Source organism: Lipomyces tetrasporus (genome assembly GCF_029532465.1).
Source record: "Lipomyces tetrasporus strain NRRL Y-64009 chromosome Unknown POJ06scaffold_10, whole genome shotgun sequence".
In the NCBI taxonomy this organism is placed as follows: domain Eukaryota; kingdom Fungi; phylum Ascomycota; class Lipomycetes; order Lipomycetales; family Lipomycetaceae; genus Lipomyces; species Lipomyces tetrasporus.
The window spans coordinates 29347-50210 of NW_026611605.1; the positions used below are offsets into that span (position 1 = coordinate 29347).

Below are 20864 nucleotides of genomic sequence, written 5' to 3' on the forward strand. Positions count from 1 at the left end.
TAGAATTACTAACAAATTCCTTTAAAAACTTATAAGAGATTAAGTTAGCTTTGCTTTTAAGATTTTTAATTAGTAATTAGTATTAAGAATCTAAGCTATAGGAGCGGTCAGTTGTTCCTAGATTGGAGAAAACATCAAGATTAGTGGATATAGAGTATTTGATATAGGAATAAAAGCTTCAAGCTCCTAATCTTGGAGGGGTGTGTCGGAAATTATAACGCTAATCTTAATCTGGATGTTCTTACTAATATGAGAATTCTTAATTCATCTCAATCTTTTACTCCGCGTTGTTGCTATAGGCTGTTATTTTGGGGTGATACGGCATCTACAAGCCTACATCTGAGCATCGGGATTGATATTTGTTAAGTGAATTATGTGATATTTTGGTCACCGATTTTGTATATAAAAAGGATTTAGTTTGTGTAGCTAGCTATGTGTTAGAGGACATCAATCAAAGAGTCAACGATTCCTCACCCCAATTGTACGCTCCTCAAATTAATGAAATATCCTGTCGAACTTTTGCCAAGGATTCCTATATAATCATCTTCACCGCTTACCCTATTGGGCGGTCTTGGCACCAAGTTCGGTTCGACAGAAGTTCTGCGGAACAACTCTAATACGTTCCCGAGCTAGGCTTCGTAGCCCGAGGGTCCTGCAAGCCGGAGCGAAGTCTAGAACAAGTTTTAGGGCTGCTGAAGGGGGCTAAATGTTCTGCTCCTCTACACCGCAGCTCCACTTCCAGAAAGGGAATTTACTTCTACTGTCCCCGAGTGGACCAAGTAGAATCGTATAGCCTAAAGCCCCACTAAGTTCAGATTAACCCCACTCTTGCCGTCTACAGGGTCGATAAGCCACGTGGCCATTCGGGTAGCTTATTTAGGTTATCCATTCGTCCACCTTTTTGGGAATATGCTGTCAACTCATCTCATTGGTTAGGTCCTCGCAAGAATTGACGAGTCGTTCTAGTCAAGTCTGAATGGATTACCAGAACTACATACACTTGGATTGCACTTCATTTCTAGCTGGGATGACCAAAATCATCCTCTGGCGAGGTGGTGCCGCGGCAGGTTGAACCTATTCTTTCATGCGAGTTCGCAGGAATATACTTAGTTAATCCGTGCTGTATATCCACGCTACTGTGAATCAGAGTCAACACAATCTATAAGCAACCAAAAAAATTGCATACTATTCTCCTAATGACAGACTCAGTTCGGGGCCAGCGAAGGTGTGTAGCAAATATTATCCCAAAGCACTTTGCTTACTAACATTTGGCAGGGTTTATGGTGTAGCTTGCACAGTATGCCGCCGCGGCAAGGTCAGATGTGTGAGTTCTAGCTTTGAAGGAAATCGGTGTGATCGTTGTGCGAGGTTGCAGAAAGACTGCATCTTTATGTCGCATCGGCGAGGTCTCTGGCGACGAGAGAGAAATGCATCTCGGTATGTCAACCTTTCAACTACTGCAGCGCCTCGCGCTTACAGGAAGCTTTAGATCAGATAATCAGGGCGGCCGGCCACGCATTAATCAAAGCAGTCCAGAGACATTACTGGCGACTGAGAATTCGTCTAACCCATCACGGTCTTCCTCTGCGCCTTCAGTCAGCAACGGCGCATCTGGCCGCCCACTTGAAGGGAAGCATACCGCCTGGCCATCACCAGGGAATAATACTTCTTCTGATGCATCTTTCCCTCCACAATCATTCATAATGCACTCAGAAGACACCCGCGGACTCTTTTTGTATACTGTCCTGGATCCTAACCGAGTCATTATTGGCAATGGTGAAAGTACTGATGCCGCCCCAGTGATCCAGGACAATACAGAGGCCACGACAAAGGCTGATCCAATTGACCTGAATCTAATTAGTCACCCCTCTGCACAGTTTTTATTCGAAGGGTATGGATCTCCAAAGATCACGTGGGGCTATGCTCAGCTAACCCTCATACAGATTCTATAAGCACTTTAACTGCTTGGTGGGGCTGCTAGATCCTGAACTGCATACATTTTCATACACTCGACAAAGGTCAAGCTTATTGTTTAGCTCCATATTGACCATTTCATCTCGAATTTTCAGGCCAGAATCACACCTTCTCCTTCGAGAACACTCAGAGAGCTTGTTAGGCAAAGTTTTACTTGCATGTGACTCAGCTATTGAGAACATATGGTCAATAGTCTGTATGTATTATTGGAAAGAAGTTGGCGACAGCAGAGGCTATACTCTAGTCGGGTTTGCACTTCGAATGGCAGTGTCTACTAAATGGAACAAGACAAGGCGGCGCTGTGCCTTTGACAGAGGAGAGGCATCCAAATCAGCTGAATCAGAAGTCCAGGTGCGGCAGAGAAGGGATAAAGATCGGCTCTGGCTTGCACTGGGTAATATAGACCGAACGTGAGTCGGAACAAGATTGTCACTTATTTCAGAAGCTGACGATCAACATACTATAGATCAAGCTACTTCACTGATCGACCGCTATTTCTGGCACCTATTGCTGGAGAGTCAGCATCAAGAGGCTGGCTAACTATAGCCAAACGGGCATACCATCTAGGCGATGGCAAAGCTGTTGGAGGGTTTGAACTGACCAAGATTGCTCAGCCTGTATATGATATCATGATGAAGAGCCGGGGGCGCCAAGCATCGGGCTCTGCAGATGCAGGCAACCTTACTTTTAAGGCGGCGGTGAATGAGTTGAAATTTTCTCTCAGAACTCGATCAAAAAGTGTCGCACTCTGCACAATGTCGAATTGGCTCTGGAACTTTGGCATTGGATACGCGACTCCTTACATGGTCGACTCTGGACCCGGAAACGCGAATTTGGGGCCTAAGGTATTTTTCATCTGGGGCACATTCTGCCTTTTTGCGGTTGTATTTGTCTATCTTTTTGTCTATGAGACGAAGGACTTGTCCCTTGAGGACGTCGACGAGCTCTATGAGAAAGTCTGCAAGGCCAGTCACTCTGCAGGATTTGTTCCCAGCCATACTTTGACTGAGGAAGCCAAGAATTTAGAGGGAGTTGTCGATGCCGAGAAATTGCGCAGTGTTGAGGTCGAACATGTCTGAATTTGAGAAATTATTTTGTAGCAATTTGATTATCTTTGTGTTCTGCTCTAATATAAATATCTTCCAAGGTGTGAAAGAAACTCCCAAAATTCTGTAAAGACAGGTATAAGATTTCGATACCGCAAATTCTGGATTGTAAACAAAAAATTGCCCACTATACATATTCCCTATACAAAATAACCGGTGGTGCATGGGCATGCAACCGGGGGAAGGGGGGCCGACACATGACCCCAAATCAAGCAGGTTAACCCTTAGAACACGGCCAGGGATTCAACCACACTGTCTTGGTGCCATGACTCCGAACCAAAGCTTCGACTGGTGCCAAAAACACCTGTCCTAGTCCTGACCCTGCGGTGAAAACATCACTAAAAATTTCGGCTCCTACAATTAGATAAAATTGGTAGCATTGGAATGAGAAAATCAGATTGTTAGAATGGTATATTTACTTTTGTACGTCACATTATGCCGAGAGTAAGTAACCGTGAGCGACGACAGCTATTGGGTGGATCAAGACGTTAGGGTTTGAGATGGTTTGCCGGCCACTTCTTACTGTCATCGTCTCGCCCAACTGGCAGCCAAATGTCTAAAAGATCATGTTTTAGAGCGTGAGCGTAATCATGGCCTTTGTGAATGAGCACTCGCTTTGCCGACGGTGAGAAAACTCAGGCGCAAGTGCGTGGTTGAACAAGTCTTGTACTAACTTCAGCCGAGATATATACTAAGGAACTATTCTAGATGGACGCGGATTTAAATGCCTGACATACACGGAACCCGTCGAGTTGTGCGACGTCTGCAGGGGAGATCAGGGAGTGCAGGGAATATTTGCAGAATTATCACCCATGCCACAGGAAATGCATATAAGGATTGAAGACCATCTAGCGCAGGTCGAGTCAGGCAAATCACTAGAGGATGTGAATCAGACACAACAGAGTATTGACTCTCACTCTCTACACACTCTCTGGGTTGACGGCCAAGCACCACGAGAGACACAGTCTTTGAAGTGTGAGGTGAGAAAGGGATGAAGTAGGGTAGCCCAGGTCTTGATAGATGCACTAGGCAGAATCATGTCCGACCAAAGATCCAATCAACTACATCAACTACATATTTTTTATCTGTGTAGAGTAAGTGTATATTAATAAGCGAGACTTGAATGTAGTGTATCAACGGACGCCTCAAATGTAGATGATGTAAGTGTAGTTGACTTCAGTATATGGGGTGAACCACTATGACTGTCACCGTCCCCTCAGAAGAAGCCCACCTAAGATGCTCCGCAATTTTGAAGTCGTCTTGAGTAATACCGTACAACCATGTAAGTGGCCTCTCTGGCCTTTTTCCCTGACCATTTAAATCATCTCTTCAGCAGCCAGCTCTTGCGCCTTACCAATAACCCATGATAGCTCCCGTCTTCTGAACTCGTCATCTTTGCAAGCTGTCTTTTCTCCTCCATGATTGAAAGGAACGAAGGATTTAGGTCATTGGTAATACCAGCACGAAACCGTGACTTCAACGCTTGACACATCCCTACTGTTCGCGGCAGATGGGGATAGGGTATTTACGAACATTACTAATCATGAATCCTAGTGTGGCCATACCCATAAACTTTTAAAATCCCCATTTTACCATCTTCTCAGCGCCTTATCTTATCGCGAACAAATACACTGAATACACTAAATCCACGTACACTGGAGCTTCAAATGTATGTAGTGGATTAGTCAGAAACGCTCTGGTGTAGATTATTTAGTTTAGTGTAATACACCAAGTGTATCAACTCGTGTAAGTCGTGTAGTTGCTTGGGTCCCTGTGTCCGACTAACAAGGTTACCCGATTTGTATTGTTTCAAAATATCCGACGAGACACAACGATTCCGAGTCTGCATTTGCACAGTACATAAGATACCATGAATTCAATCCCGCAGAGTTCGTTCGCTTCGAGCAGCTAGTTAAGTATAAGGAAACAGGGATATGCTCCAATGCAGTCTTCCGAGCAGATATACCGCTCTGATTCCCGAACATCAGGGTAATAGTCCATACAACCGGTTGGCACGTGCACTTTGGTTGGTCGTGCTTGAGAAAGGTCGTGTCGGACAGGGTCACGGACTGATTCGACACCCCACCTCGTGGCAGATTCAGCCACCAAAGTGCGCCCCTTTTTCAGGCTTCCTAGAATTAAATAAAAATGGTAAAATCGGGATGAGAGAAATATTAGACGCCTCGAATGATATATTTATTTATGTAGATTACGACGTAATAGCGACACAGGTACGCGAAATCTCCCGACCACATCGTGCTAAGAGACAGATCTACACCTACCACAGACCAATGCAGAAAATGAAAAACCTAATCTGATGTTGTGGAAGCTGTATATATCCTGTATGTATTCCAGTTTAAGTTAATAATCTTATGGGGCAGCTTTATTACGGCAAGTGAATATTTAGCACATGTCGAGCGGGCAAGACTAGACTATTGGAGACAATTTACTCAACGACTTGTAAGAAATAGTCTCAAATTTCAGGGAGATAGAAGCGCATTATGTACACCGCAATGAATTTTTCATAAGATTTAGTAAAGTTTTGGAAGTGGCAGAGTGGTAAGTTGTGAGCAAATGGGAGATTCGGTGCGATTTTCGGGTAAAGAGTGGCAAAGATTGAGTTAAGTCAAAGGGTAGAATTATAGGGCAACGGGAGCGTCAACCGACATCGGACAACAGGGCAGGTAAGATATGACAAGCAGCAATAGGGATCGGCACGGATACACGGATAACGGATATATCCGCGGATATCCGTCAAAAAATACGGATACGGATACGGATAGGCATTAGGCAGACACGGATACGGATACGGATAAAGCGATCTTGATTAGTCATTATCCACGGATATCCACCGATAAAACACGTACCCTGACGACGCGATTCCACGCCCAATAGTCATAACGAGGAGTCAGTCATCGTTCAGCACATCCTCGGCCTGGATTCGCGAGGATTTTCGCCTAGACTAAATAATGTTGAAGATATGGCCAATCAACTCCTTGCTTCTCGGAATGGAGGCACGGTGGGCACGAACTGGGCTTCAAACTTCACTCAACGTCGCCCAGAGCTTAAAACGAGGCTCAATCGTAAATACGACTACAAGAGGGCCCTCTGCGAAGATTCAGACCTAATTAGGAAATGGTTTGAGCTAGTACAAATACGATTGCAAAATATGGCATTGTTGACGCGGATATTTACAACTTCGATGAAACCGGCTTCATGATGGGAATAATCTCATCAGCAATGGTCGTTACAAGCTCAGAGCGACGCTCTCGTCCAAAGACGGCTCAGCCGGGCAATCGAGAATCGGTCACGGTAATTCAGGGCATTAATTCTCAGGGCTGGGCAATTCCACCGTTCGTGATCTTTGCGGGACAACGTCACCTTACCTCATGGTACCAGGAGAGTACCTTACCACATGACTGGGTTCTTGCAGTAAGTGACAACGGCTGGACAACAAATCAGTTGGGATTTGAATGGGTTCAGCACTTTGATCGCCATACTAAAGGCCGTACGGTTGGCACTCATTGCCTCCTCGTTCTCGATGGTCATGAAAACCACGTTTCGGCTCAATTCGATCAGTTCTGCGTGACAATAAAATCGTTACGCTCTGTATGCCTCCTCATTCATCTCATCTCCTACAGCCACTTGATGTCGGGTAATACTAGGCATTTTGATGCTAAGGGTGGTGATCGCCAACTGACACGCGTTGATTACTTTACAAGCCTGCTTTGCCTTCGAACAAGTCATGGGAATAACCATTGTTGATGTCATTTACTACATCAAGATGCTGAAAGAATCAGAATCTTCAAGCGTTTTCCAAGTGACTGTGCTAGGAAAGAGATGCATTTTGAAGGTGGTATGTTCTCTTCATCCACAAATGTTTGAAACTTTTCTTAATGATTCCAAGTACCATGCAGTGAAAAGTCACACGCCGAACCCCCCCCCCCCCCCCCCCCCCCCCCCCCCCCCCCCACACACGTTTACCTGTGAAAGCGTTGTATACCGCCGGTTAAAAACGAAAGGACTGTGTCAGCAAGGTGTCGTTCCAGATTTTTATGGTGTGATAGAACGAATAGATCCGACACTATGGCAGCCTTATCTGAAAAATTATCTGAAGGACAAACTACGCCCAAATGCTATCCTTATGGAATACATTCCAAACTTATAGCAAATAGACCTTGAGACGTCTTCAGAAAAACGGATAGCTGAACTCCGTACAATTCTAAAGAACATTCATGAAGTGGGAATTTATCACGGCGACCCATATCCCCGCAACATGATGGCAAAAAGACACAACCAGGGTTCTCTGGATAGATTTTGACCGTGCACAGACTTTTTCAGAGGGTTCTGTGGCGGGAAGGAAACGCCAATGGATGGAAGATGAGGAAGAAATGATTAGTGAATTTCTTGACGCCCTTGTAAGTACCCAAGAATCGATTTGCGGAACTAGCTGATCTTTCCCTAGACAGAAGACTATATGGATGGCAAAATTTCTCGCACTTGGCCTTATTATTACGAATATGCATGAGTTCTTAGTCCTGGGAGTTTTTTAATTCAAGTATTCTGAATGATACCAGCGTTAGAATGACGGTGAATTCAGTCAACCGCCCTAACCTATGCGGAGTATGTCTTCTTACAAAACTGGGCGTAGGTTAAGGTAGGACATATTCTCTCGTTGTTCACCTAGATGAATGGTTAGGTAGGGAAACTGCAGTAACGAAGGATGCGAGGATGATACCATTTATCGAGGGGTAACAGCTCATCTGAAGGGGTTGGATAATGGCAGTGACAATGATGACGACAGCATTATGGATTCCGAACCCGAGTCCGATCCCCGAAACGATGACGGCCATACCGGATATAACAAACCGACCTCCTCTGCCAAAGGTTCGATGCGCATCTCAGTCAAGGGCACACCGTTTTCGCCTGAAGAAGATGAGCTCATAGTGGGCCTCAAAAAAGGAAATCTTCGTGGTCGGAGATTGCGAGGCGCTTTCCGGGAAGGACGAAAAGTTCCGTCCAGGTACGATATTGCATCAGACTGAAAGCATCGGGTATTAGGTAGCCGGAAAAGCGGCCAGGTCGGGGCCAGGTCTCTATAGTCTTGAGCGAGGTCAGCGCTCGATTCAGATCCGGTCCTCTGCTTTACAGAGGGAGTGGCACCGAGTCAACGATCCGAGCCGCCTAGATCCAGACGAGCGCTAGATCGCTACTAACCGGGATAGATTTTCTTCGTGATTCTCAGAGCCGCAAGCGCCTCCTCTTTCTTCCGCTGAAGAGTATAAGCGGCTGTTGGAGGCGTGATTTATCGAACATGTGCCGGCTTTCTCTGGAATGCTCGTCTGCGATTTAGCGAAAGGGTGTCATGCGAAAATTCCAGTTGAATATAAGATCCAGCAACTTTTTTCGGGACTAGACAGAATTGCAATGAAATTTGTGTAACAGGAGAGAACTTGCATTCTAAATAGAAGTATGAATCTATATTTAAAATATCCGTTAACGTACATGTATAACGAGCGGCGCATCCAAACGAGCGGCGCATCCAAACGAGCGGCGCATCCAAACGAGCGGCGCATTTTCCCCTCGACGCCCGCCCTCCACACTTGACCCTTTTTCCCTCCACATCAAAACATGGAATCTTCTTCTAATGAAAGCAAGATCATCGTTGCCATCGAAACACTCCAAAGGTCCAAAAAACTAAGCGTTAGGACCGCAGCAAAGATATATGGTATTAGTGAAACGACCTCACGTCACCGACGTGCCGGCCGGCAACCACGACGCGATGTTCCAGCCAATTTGCGGAAATTGACCGACCTAGAAAGATTAGTCCTTGTTCAATACATCCTCGACTTAGGTGCCAAAGGATTTCCTCCTCGGCTGTCTATTGTGGGAGATATAGCAAATCGACTTCTCGCGACACGCGACGCGCCAAGCGTCGGGACGCGTTGTAAGTCTTGGCGTAAGTGGGTCGAATGGCGTAAATGCTCTATTTGCCGAGAACTCTCTCTCAAAAACTCATATTACTCCACATCAACTATAATACAATCCTCTGTATCGCTCTCAAATTCATCCTGGGTTCCTTCTTCAATATCCCCCTCACTCTCAGTCTCGTACGAAATACCCTTGCCCTTCTTTTTTCTCCATTTCCTTGCACGTGTTTTGGTATCTTTTTCGGCAGCTGCCACTGCATCGCACAACTCTTGTGTAGAAACATGGAATTGACCTTTTTAAACCACTCTCTTTCCCTTTGTACGGTTCGTACGCTTCTTTATGATAGAGCGCAAGTTGTTAGCATCGTGTTGGTGGACAATACTCCGTGCTTGAAGTTGCTCAGCCCCGGCTGTCAACTTTCGGATATATCGGCGGATCGGAGTTGTTGGAATTGCATCACTATTAATTGTTGAATTGAGGAGCTCATTTGCTGACCGTAAGCTTGTAGCATCCGGAGGTGAGCTATTTACAAAAACTTGATCAAATATATCAAATTCTGTTGGTGTTCTGGGTCTTTCTAGCTCCGGGGTTGTGTCCAAAACCATCGTACGAAGTGCTCGCTGTGGATTAAATGGAAAAAGACCGGCCCCACGCCATGCTGATTCAATATTTTGTTGCGTACAAGCCTCCGATCGAGCTTGAATATATGCCTCCATCCATTCAATCTTTTGTATTCGTACGAGCTGTGCTTGGTTGAGGTGCGAGAGCGCAGCGGTCAATCGCTTCTTCAATGGACCGAATATTGCAACATCAAGCGGCTGGAGTAAATGCGATGTATGAGGTGGAAGGATAAGAAGCGTAATTCGATTTTGAAGGCAGTGAGCTATAAAGATTCCACTAATATGGCTATCGTGACCATCGCAGATGAGGAGGCGTTGTTGACCATTCGCTTTTGCTCGTGTCGCAGGCTCGAAGACGCGTTTTAACCACTCTAACCCATGAAGATTACTCGTCCAACCCTTTGTATTCGCCGAAAAGAACCATTTATCAAGGACTTCGTTCGGGATCCAATTCTGAAGAACGTTCTTCCCTTTGAATATCCCAAGTGGTGGAAGAATAGTTCCGTCTGCGCAAATACAGTCAATCATAGAAACCCATTCTTGACGGCCTGGATGAGCTTGATGTTTCGTACGAAATGTGGAATCGAGAATAATTCGAGTTGATTCCATTGTTCCGATCGAGAATCCAGATTCATCCATATTGTATGTGTTCTCTTGCATGATTTTATACTCTTGAATGACCGTGCGATACGCGTTAAACCACGCGTCAAGCACTGGTTTTGTTGCTCCGTCCATTCGTACAGACTCAATTCGACGTCCAATGACAACTGCGAGGTGTGGATGTCGTTTAATAAATCGTGGAACCCAATCTTGGCCAAGGGGGAGACGTGCGTGGAGTTCCAAAAGAGGAGGTGACGCGTCGTCTAAATCACGAGATCGAGTCGTACGAATATCCTCAGCTATTTCCTTCAACAATCGATGCCCTGGAGAATAGCCACTGATTGTTAATTCTTTGATCCACTTGAGAAGTACATTCTCCTGTGCGTATGAAAGTTTCTGTTGTTGTTGGCGCGCTTGAGAACGTGTCGGACCTCCAGAGACGCGTTTAAGCACAGTGTTCTTATTTAGCCCTAGCGCTTTTGCAGCTGCGTACGAAGACTTATATAAGCCTTGTTGGACTCCTAAAACTGCTTCAGCAACTTTAGTATCAAGTTCAAGCGCGTTTAAACTTTTTCGACGGACCATTGTTGAATAATGTAAGTTTTTGAGGGGGAGTTCTCGGCAATTAGAGCATTTACGCCATTCGGCCACTTACGCCACGACTTACGTTGGGCTTCGAACTTCGTCAAGCGCCGCCCAGATCTCCGGACGCGTTTCGGCGGAAGTACGACTACCGGAGGGCCAAATGCGAAGATCCAGTAATTATTCGTAGCTGTTTTGAGCTGTACGCAATATAATCGCGAAGTATGGCATCCAGGATACGGATATCTATAACTTCGACGAGACTGGGTTTATGATGGGCGTTATCTCAACCGCAACGATTGTGACAAGCTCAGACGGGCGTACAAAGGCAAAAAAAGGTACAGCCTGGCAATCGGGAATGGGTTACGGTAATCCAGGGCGTCAATTCCAGGGCTCGACGGTGCCGCCGTTCGTCATTGTTGCAGGGAAAACCCACCTCGCGTCTTGGTATCAAAACAGCGGATTTCCACCCGACTGGGTAATCGCTGTTACTGAGAACGGTTGGACGACGAATGACAAAGGCATGGATTGGATTCGGCATTTTGAGAAGCATACCAAGTCCCGAACTGTGGGTGTTATCGTCTGTTAATCCTCGACGGCCACGAGAGCCACCACTCTGATGAGTGCGAGGAATACTGCAAGGAAAACAACATCATCACCCTCTGTATGCCTCCACATTCCTCTCACATGCTCCTGCCACTCGACGTTGGGTGTTTAGCCCACTAAAGAAGGCATACGCTCGGCAAATTGAGGATATGATGCGGGCTCACATCACCCACATTACCAAGGACGACTTCTTTCCTGCCTTCCGCGTTGCGTTTTTCGCTGCAATGACGGTAAAAAAACATCCAAGGAGGTTTCCGAGGTGCTTGACTTATTCCATTCGTCCCCGAGAGTGTGATTTCTGTGCTCGATCTCAAGTTAAAGACGCCAATGCCTCCAAACTCTCGCCCTAGTAACCCCCCCCCCCCCCCCCCCCCCCCCCCCCCGGAAGCCTCATCGCAGAGTACTTTCATTAAGAATCGAATTGCCCGTCATCAAAATAGCCCCCCAACCTCAATCTACGAAGCTGTTGACCAGTTTGCCAAGGGTACGTCAAAAATGATGCACCAATTGGCATTGTTGAAGGCAGAGAACCAGATCCTTCGGCAAGGAATGGAGGAGCTTAGCAAACGCCGGAGGGCTAAGAAAACACGTCTACAGCAAGGAGGATCACTTAGTCAACAGGAAGCACAAGATTTACAAGACGAAAGGGACATTGCGCAAATTTAATATTTAGCTTTGTTTTTTATCTAAAGTTATCTATAGTGATCTATAGTGATTTATAGTTAATATCATTATCTAAGTATTACTTGTAGATAGAATCTAGCTTTAGAAATATAGATATTAAATCAGATAGATTAGATAACTTAATATAAGTTATCAATAATATAATTAACTTAGTGAGTAATCAGATAATAATGAATTTATAGAATTTAATTAGTTTAAATAAATAAATGGTTTTATAATTTATTATAATAACAGATAATCGGAAATCTTTTCCTACTGATTGTTCTGTATATAACTTGTAAATTGTACCAAAATCTATAAACACACATGTACAAAAGTCTGTGTTTCGCCTTTGCGAAGTGCATTCCAATTGACCATGCTACATCTGAGCAGGCTTAATTGGCTTCGAAAGTTGAACCCAGTCAAAATCACCGAGCTGCTTTGTCAACCATACATCGCCTGGACCGTAAGCGCCCATTGGGGCAGAATTATCGAAAAGTGTGCCACTAAGGAACGTATGCGGGAATCCGGGATCGAATTCGTAAGCCGACTCAATTTTTTTATTTCCTCCGCAGTCAAGGAGACTTCAAGAGCAGCAATGTTACCCTTGAGATGATCCACTTTCCTGCCGCCAACAATAGGGAAAACATAGGGTGCCTTGTGTAAAACGTATGCGAGAGCGACATTTGTGAGCTCAACCCCTTTTGCCTTGGAAACCTCTTCGAGAACCCGAGACACCTTTTTGTCATGCTCAGAGAGTGGCTTGAAATTTCTACCTGGACTGTACATCTCACGCTCCTTAAATCCTGCCTCTGTCTGGAATCGGCCTTGATTCAAAGTACCGTACGGACATAAACCCATGCCCTCATCACGGCACATTGGTAGGATTTCTCTTTCAAAATCGCGCATTGAAGCGTTCCACATCCCCTGGTATACGACGAACTGACGAAGTCCATGATCTCTAGCGTACTGGTTTGCCTTTGCGACCACCCAAGCGGGGGTGTCCGATACACCCAGACACAAAACTTTCCCAGACGCTACAAGGTCATTCAGACTGTGCATCAACTCTGGTATAGTAACAGTGAAGTCCCACCAGTGTAAGTAGAACAGGTCGATGTAGCTAGTTTGAAGCTTCCGAAGAGACTCTTCTAGTGAGATGCGCATCGATTTGGTTCCGTTCCCCCCCTAGTTGGACTGAATCCTATCCTTGTAATGACTTTTATAGGGGGTAGAATATTTGGTTGCGAGCACGATCTGATCTCGATTGTTGCGCGAGGCTAACCACTCACCTAGCCACATCTCTGATTGCTCTGCCTGATAGCCATTTGCAGTATCGATGAAGTTCCCACCTTGGCTCACGAAATAGTCGAGTATTTCATATGCGGTCTCCTTGCTGCATTCACCGTAGCGTTCTTTGTAGGCATCACCAAAATTCATTGCACCCAAACATATCGGTGAGACTCGGACCGACGCTGCTGGCGCAAGCTGACGATGACGACAAAGGAAAGCTTTTGCCGGAACTGCCATTTCTTCGGACTTTAGATCTTGGTGAATTTCAAGAACCCAGACGGAAAGCGATCTCAGGATTGGATTATATATTAGGTGGGATAAGGGTTGCATTACCGACAAGCCTTATGACGTCAATGGATGTATTGGATTCCGCCCTTAGTTTAGACTAACTCTCATATCTTTACCTTTAAAATATATACCTAAGCCGCTTTAGGTTAGCAAAAACTTAAAGTGTAAGCAGTATGCATAAGCGTAGGCTTCGCGTTAATCTGTAATCAGAAGATATCCTCCCATCAGACAATGTACGATGGGATGCAAGAGAAGTCAATTTTAAATTTTCCCTTAAATAAGTCCTGGGCTCCAAACCAAAAACGACAAAGCAAAAGCCCCTTCAAGGTCACGTGAGTCATATCCCTGCGGATACGGATACGGATAAAGCCAATATATCTGGATATGGATACGGATACGGATGAGGAAAATTTGGCCTGGATATTATCCGTGCCGATCCTTAGGCCGCCCCGTTAATGTTGTATGCCAAAACTACGCCGACTGCATCATTCGGATAATGGTTCGGAGAATAAACTTCACCTAAATTATCGCCAGGAATTTTCCTCTGGCGATATCGTGTCCAGCCCTACCTGAGATTTATATACATCTTGCCGCAACACCAGACACCTCATAGTTTCCGCGCTCAACGAGTTCCTCCGTAAGCTTTGTAAATCGCGCCCACTAGTAAACAATCTTCACATTCCAATGGGTTTGTAGAGCCGGCATTCTAGCCTTAAACTTTGGTGGCGCACACCTGCACGACTATTATATGCATAGGTCAGCCCCCTGAATTTTGCGGTACGCATTTAAGGCGAGGGCCAAATGCCTTACATATTATTGAGCCACAACTTTTCGTCCTGAAAACTCTGAATGACGGCCTACGAATTGTTTTATGGTGAATCACGAACACTTTGGGACCAAAGCAAGCTTAGTTATCCTGTTACGACGCGGCTCGCTAGTATGATCGTGAGCGACCTATGTTACAATTCTAGGACATTATCAGACAAGATATACAACAACAGATTGCAGTTGGCTCTCGGGAGATGCCCTAACTTTTGCTAATTGTGAAAAACGTTTCACTAATAAAAAGTTGCGGGCTAAAAGCGAGCCAGTCCTCGTACTGATCCTTTTATGGCTTGAGCGTGATCGACGAGGGATGCTGGGGAGCAAGGGAGGTAATCACAATGTACAAGGATGCGGCCCATCTTGTGTGGCTGTGCAGGTACGAAGTCTGTAGCCGGACTAATTCTACGCATAGAAAACAAAACCTACGCTATCTAAAGAGCAATAAACGACCATCGGCTTTCTTATTCTTCATAATTAATAATCCAAATTGATTAAGCGGTGAACTAGTCTTTTTTTCATTGGGCTAGTCCGCGTTTCCTCTCCCTTTACTATGTGGCTGATGAGATTTATATAGGTAGGTAGTTGGACCGTCTGTCTCCCTTATCCTGCTTTTATATGTTTTTGCCACTTGTCCAATCCCATCGGGCCCTAACAATTAATAGATCATCAATTAATATTTCCGCAATGTCAGTTTCCTCACAATATGCAAACTTGGGTAAATCAGGCTTAAAGACTTCCAAAGTCATCGTTGGCTGTATGTCCTTCGGTGACAAAAGATGGTTCGACTGGGTTATTGAAGACGAAGAAAAAGCATTTGCTGTATTGAAGAAATGTTATGACTCCGGTATTCGTACCTTTGACACAGCAAATGCTTACTCCAATGGTGGATCCGAGATTCTTTTAGGAAAATTCCTTAAGAAGTACGATATCAAGAGAGATAGAGTCGTCATTATGTCCAAAGTGTTCTTCCCCATCGATGAAGACATCCCCAATTTCAATGTCATAACGCACGGTAACTACCCTGAAGGTGACTACATTAACACCAAGGGTTTATCAAGAAAGCACATCTTGGATTCAGCTAGGGCCTCAGTTGAGCGATTGGGCACATACATGGATGTCTTTCAAATCCACAGATTCGACATATCTACTCCAATTGAAGAGACAATGGAGGCCTTGCACGATACTGTGAAGTTAGGTTATACTAGATATATTGGCGCTTCGACTATGAAAGCTTATCAATTCGTCATGATGCAGGAAGTTGCCAACAGAAACAGATGGACCAAGTTCATCTGCATGCAGAATTACTACAACCTGATCAATCGTGAAGAGGAAAGAGAAATGATAGCTTACTGCAAGGAAACTGGTGTTGGTTTGATCCCCTGGAGCCCTAATGCCAGAGGTTTTCTGACAAGACCTCTGGACGTCAAATCGACAGATAGTACAAGACAGGCTACTGATGGTACTTTGCAAAGAGTCGTTTTGGATACTTTGACTGAAGGAGATAAGGAAATTAACAAGCGTGTTGAGAAAATAGCAAAGGATAAAGGTGTTAATATGGCTTCTGTTGCCACCGCTTGGGTGTTGTCTAAGGGTTGTTATCCGATCGTTGGTTTTAGTAGACCAGAAAGAGTAGATGATGCTATTGCTGCCATGAATTTAGAACTAACTGAGGAGGACATTAAGTATATGGAAGAACCATACATTAGCAAAGAACCTGTGAAATGAAGATCAAGACGGTGCAGTTTGAAAGTGTTTAATGTTTCTCGCAATTTGTAATAAAAGTGATACTAAATTCCTATTGGTTCAGTAGCTATTTTCCAAGGGCCACCGTATTGCAAAGAAGGTAATCGTTGTCACAAGGCAAGGCTTGGAATAATGGACACTCGCTGGGTAACTACGCTATGGACAAGAAACAATAGTATAGTCTTATACTTAAAAGATAGGATCTCTTTTGAACTGACGATGGAGACAAACTCTCTTTTATATACTCGTGACCAGATTGGGTGTTGGTGAATGGGCCAAGTTTCAAGAGTACGCCCGTGACGGTCGTCTAGGCCCTTGGAAATGACGCCAGTTCGCAAGTAACGGCTCTACGCAACTGACGTCAACAATAAATTAAATTCTTGAACTTTCGAGTGAAAATACCCTATCTTACCGGGTTTAGGGGTTAACGGTTAAATCATTGGGACAGAGGACAGAATCGTTTAGAGACAGTCTAGAAACGCAATATTCAGATTGTACTCAGTGTCCATTGCGGCACACTACCTAAATGTTTGTAGGGAGAGGGCTTAGGGAGACCAACTAACCAAATAGCTATATTGTCATTTTCTAGGAATAACTCGACATCTCATACATCGACGTCTGGTGCCCTGAGAGCCCTTCCTATATTACTTCTTGCTTAGCGTTTATAAGACCTCTTTTAGTGATGGAATCACTAACCTGCAGTGATGTTATCACTAAAGTCAATAACCTTAGTGAGGTATAAATATTTTATTATCAGCCGCAATAAAATAACTACACGGACTCAAAGACTAGTGGTTCTTCCCCGCGCTGATCCCGCCAGTAGTTCGTCGATACCAATATCTCCTGGCAATCCCTAACGATCCAGCCCCACTTTTTCACAAAAGCTTCTGTCACTTCCCAGCCATATGGATCCCATGGCTCGCCCCAGACGATAAGGCCCGCCATACCGGCCATACCTGCCGACGCCTCGGGGACTTGCAGGATATCAAGGCAGAGTTCCTCGTCGTCAAACGAGTCGCCTGCGCTCAGAAGATTATCCCGCATCTTGGGTATGGGGAAGAAATCTAGCCAAGGATGATGGGAAATCGTTCTTTGAAGCACAGTTGGGCGAAGGCTCAATGGAAGAGAAAAGTCACTGCACCCCTTACGTCCTGGATTCATCGTACTAAACGGAGACTGAGCTTCGTCGTCTTTCATTAATTCCGTTGGCACACCAAGAATGATGATATTGCTCATCATGGCTCGAAAAACGTTGAAGTGGACAAGCGTAAGGAGATGATCTGCGGTTGGAGAGCTGGCTTGGAAAATAGCTCGCCCTTGCCAATTCTTCAAAATAGTTCTTTATTGCCTCCATTTCTGGAAAACTCAAGCTATAAAAATCAACAGGCAGATTTCTAAGCTTGCGGATACCGAGTGTAGTCGGAGTGACAGACGAGACCACATCTGTCATTTGACCGGTTTGGTTTGTTGGATCTAGTGAGGATCTGAGACGGTGTGAACGGATTGGGCCGCCATGACGATTGTTACAAACGCCCCATGCGTCTAGCTCAGGAGAATCATTCACCAGTGTAGAAATAGCGTTATAATTCACGGCCGACCGGTCTGCCTTGCGTCTTCCTGCACGACATTAGCTTCCAATTTTCAGAACAGCCACAATGAGCAGCGCGGCGTGAACACTAACTATAAGCTCTCTGATTTAAACGATTCTGCAGCTTTCTTCGCTCTGCAGGACTGGATATACCGGTCCAATTATCCTCTAGTGCAAATACTTCAATTAGTGGGACCAAACCATTCAATGGCATTGGTGCGTTAGTGTTGGCCGTATACCCACTCAGTAATTCGGAGTTCATTCGAGAATATGGGAGCGACAAGGACTATTTCCTGAACTTCATCATCAGGCTTTGGGTACTCCGTCGATCTGCGCAGAAAAAAAACTGATAAAGCTTGATCAACGTTCAGATGAAAATTATCATCAGTGATTTGGGTCCCTGCAAGTGAGCATTTGGAGCTCGTTAACCTAACCCTTTGTTTTAAGTTAATCATCTGCACATTTTAGGTCCGGATTATTTTAAGCTGGGCTTCTCTATTTAGCAGCAGGGTTTTCTGCCATACCATTTCTTCCGACAGGACCGTGGCATCCGCGACTTGCCCCTTCTCTGTGTGGGATTGGCATATAACTATCCGCTCGATCTGCTGCTCGGTCGGATCAGCTTCTTTTCCCAATCAAGGGGTCTGCGTTGAGAAATAGCGCTAAAATGCGCCACAGTGCGCTAAACCATTTTCGCCTTATGTCACACCCACCTTTGAAACTATTGCAACCGAAGAGCTTATGGTGCCCAGGGTCAGGGTTAGGGTCAGGGTTAGGCTGCCCAGCGTGGACTTTTAGCCTCGCATGCATGGACTCAACTGTGTGGCAAAAGTACATGGCTAGGGTGGGAGTCATTTATGCAACCTGCTTATTGGCGATCGCATGCACCTGATCAGCACTGACCGACTTGATGCTAACTAGGGAATCCACTGCACACCGGAAAAAATAAGTATATGTTTCGAATGTTCGGACTTAGGTTAGGGCTCGCTTATTTTGCTCCATTGAATTTAATTTTAATGTCTAGTGATATTCTCTCAGCAAAATATTTGTATATAAGTAAGCCTTCAAGATGGTCGCCCATTGAACAAGCTTATCAGACAAATTTGTGGTATCCAGGCAGTAGTAATGTCTTCTAAAATTCGCACAATTCTCGGTGAGGACCATCGTAACGACTGCTGCAATTTCAATTAATTTTATTTCGCAGGCTGCATGACTTTCGGTCCCGCAAATTCGTCCTCTGCCAGAGTCACAAGTTTGGAGGACACGAAAGCAATCTTCAAGTATTTCAATGATCGCGGGTATAGTGAAATCGATACAGCTCGTGTCTATACAGACGGTGAGCAGGAAGGGTGGACTAGCGCAGCCGGATACAAGACGGAATATAATTTTCACGTCGCAACTAAGTGCTATCCTGCTCAGCCTGGAATGCATTCTGCATCCGAGCTACCCAAGTATCTCCAGAAGTCGCTTGCTGAATTGAAGACTGATTCTGTCGATATCTTTTATTTGCATGCTCCAGACCGTAGCGTTCCGTTCTTAGAGACTCTAAAGAAAGTCGACAAACTTTATAAGGAGGGTAAATTCAAGATATTCGGCCTCTCAAACTATACGGCATACGAAGTTGCCGAGATTGTTACACTTTCTAGAGATCATGGTCTAGTGTGCCCGACATTATATCAAGCCCGTTACAATGCAATGAGCCGCGACATAGAAGACGAGCTGGTCCCGGCATTACGTCATTACGGACTAGATCTTGTTGTTTTTAGCCCCCTTGCCGGGGGACTTTTGTCTGGAAAATACACGAAAACAACCGAAATTCCCGAAACCGGGCGATTTTCGGCAAAGACTTCGCAAGGCGCCTTATACCGATCCCGGTATTTCAAAGACGTCTATTGGGATGCGGTTAGCCTTGTTCAGCCAGTTGCCGAGAAACATGGGCTCACATTATTAGAGATAGCACTGCGATGGTTGGTTCACCACAGCCAGCTTAAGCTGGGAACTTCAAATGGGCTAGTCGGGGATGGCATAATTATTGGAGTCAGCTCGTTGGAACAACTCCAAGACAATATTAATGCCATTGAGAGTGGTCCATTGCCAGAGGATGTAGTGGTGGCCTTAGATGCGGCCTGGAAGGTTGTTAAGTCGGATGTTTCGCCTTATTGGAATGGGAAGCTTGTATACTCTTACGACCAGTAGGGAACTTCATGAAACCATAGGTGAATAAAGTGACGTTAAGGTGAATTTCATATTTTTAACTTCTCAATGTAGCCTCGGGAAGAAATTACGTGAACTCTTCGCTCCTGATGGGGCAATTTTTAGCTTCAATAGATATAAAGATCTTGATTACAAAATAGGCATATGCGTAGAAACAGGAGAATCTGAAACCTGAACTCACGACTTGCCAAACTGGTATCTCCATATCTTCGTCATCCAGTCATACCCCTATACGAAGGAGAGTTGAGATGAGGAGATCATATGAACCACGCCATTGAGATGCAAGCTGGCGTCTCGTTGTTCACAATGGCTTAGACTGGCATACCAAATTAGATAGCTTATTTTATTTGGGAATATAGTAAGGCGACTTGTGAAGTAAAAAAAAGGGTCACGGACAAGAATAGTAGTTATATTTTCATATAATATACGTGCATACTTAGATAATACTTCCGAGTACGATTTGCGATTAATCGTTATTCGTATTCGTGAAGTCCAATACGATTACTATACGAGTCCATGTAAAGTCCAATACGATTACTATACGAGTCCATGTAAAACTTTTATCCGAATCAGTATCCGCATATTTTCTATCCGTATCCGTATCCGCGACGAATATCCACGGATATAGGTCCCTCGAGGCAAATGACAGTCTCAAACTGCTGCAACTAAACAGTCTCCAAATGCGGAGGAGAAGTAGAGGATTATGGTGACTTGACTCTCGCAGATAGGTTGGGCGTTCGAACTTGCTTTAACACCTACAGTACGCTCTGCCAACCAATGACGCAGTTTAATGCTTGTGTATTGAAATCAACTAAACATCTGCAAATTAGGGCT

At 44.9% G+C, this 20864-nt stretch overlaps 5 protein-coding genes across 5 annotated transcripts; 3 read left to right on the forward strand and 2 right to left on the reverse strand.

The window, feature by feature from the left end:
* Window positions 1-1196: 1196 nt before the first annotated feature.
* On the forward strand, window positions 1197-3053 carry POJ06DRAFT_270467 (uncharacterized protein; the record flags this gene model as incomplete). The annotated part of the gene is made up of 5 exons (XM_056189442.1): window positions 1197-1225; window positions 1276-1437; window positions 1490-1891; window positions 1944-2384; window positions 2441-3053. 5 exons carry the CDS (start codon window positions 1197-1199, stop codon window positions 3051-3053), a joined length of 1647 nt encoding a protein of 548 aa, XP_056041115.1.
* Window positions 3054-12353: 9300 nt separating this feature from the next.
* Window positions 12354-13609, reverse strand: POJ06DRAFT_296910 (NADP-dependent oxidoreductase domain-containing protein; the record flags this gene model as incomplete). Its single annotated transcript, XM_056190575.1, has 3 exons — window positions 12354-12632; window positions 12668-13267; window positions 13334-13609. 3 exons carry the CDS (start codon window positions 13607-13609, stop codon window positions 12462-12464), a joined length of 1047 nt encoding a protein of 348 aa, XP_056041116.1. The 3' UTR covers window positions 12354-12461.
* Window positions 13610-14933: 1324 nt separating this feature from the next.
* Window positions 14934-16283, forward strand: POJ06DRAFT_19479 (uncharacterized protein). Its single transcript, XM_056184967.1, has 2 exons — window positions 14934-15059; window positions 15148-16283. Exon 2 carries the CDS (start codon window positions 15170-15172, stop codon window positions 16208-16210), a length of 1041 nt encoding a protein of 346 aa, XP_056041117.1. The 5' UTR covers window positions 14934-15059; window positions 15148-15169; the 3' UTR covers window positions 16211-16283.
* Window positions 16284-16999: 716 nt separating this feature from the next.
* On the reverse strand, window positions 17000-18078 carry POJ06DRAFT_283075 (uncharacterized protein; the record flags this gene model as incomplete). Its single annotated transcript, XM_056190081.1, has 3 exons — window positions 17000-17544; window positions 17594-17845; window positions 17910-18078. The coding sequence occupies 3 exons, from the start codon at window positions 18076-18078 to the stop codon at window positions 17000-17002; spliced, it is 966 nt and encodes a 321-aa protein (XP_056041118.1).
* Window positions 18079-18603: 525 nt separating this feature from the next.
* On the forward strand, window positions 18604-20152 carry POJ06DRAFT_259668 (NADP-dependent oxidoreductase domain-containing protein). The gene is made up of 3 exons (XM_056188414.1): window positions 18604-18969; window positions 19021-20032; window positions 20085-20152. Exons 1-2 carry the CDS (start codon window positions 18942-18944, stop codon window positions 20010-20012), a joined length of 1020 nt encoding a protein of 339 aa, XP_056041119.1. The 5' UTR covers window positions 18604-18941; the 3' UTR covers window positions 20013-20032; window positions 20085-20152.
* The last annotated feature ends 712 nt before the right edge of the window (window positions 20153-20864 follow it).

Excerpts from the sequence above, each read along its gene's own strand:
- POJ06DRAFT_19479 (XM_056184967.1), top strand. The coding sequence starts at position 15,170 with ATGTCAGTTTCCTCACAATATGCAAACTTGGGTAAATCAGGCTTAAAG.
- POJ06DRAFT_259668 (XM_056188414.1), top strand. The coding sequence starts at position 18,942 with ATGTCTTCTAAAATTCGCACAATTCTCG. Across the intron at positions 18,970-19,020 it reads TAAAATTCGCACAATTCTCG|GCTGCATGACTTTCGGTCCC; the intron begins GTGAGGACCATC and ends TTTATTTCGCAG.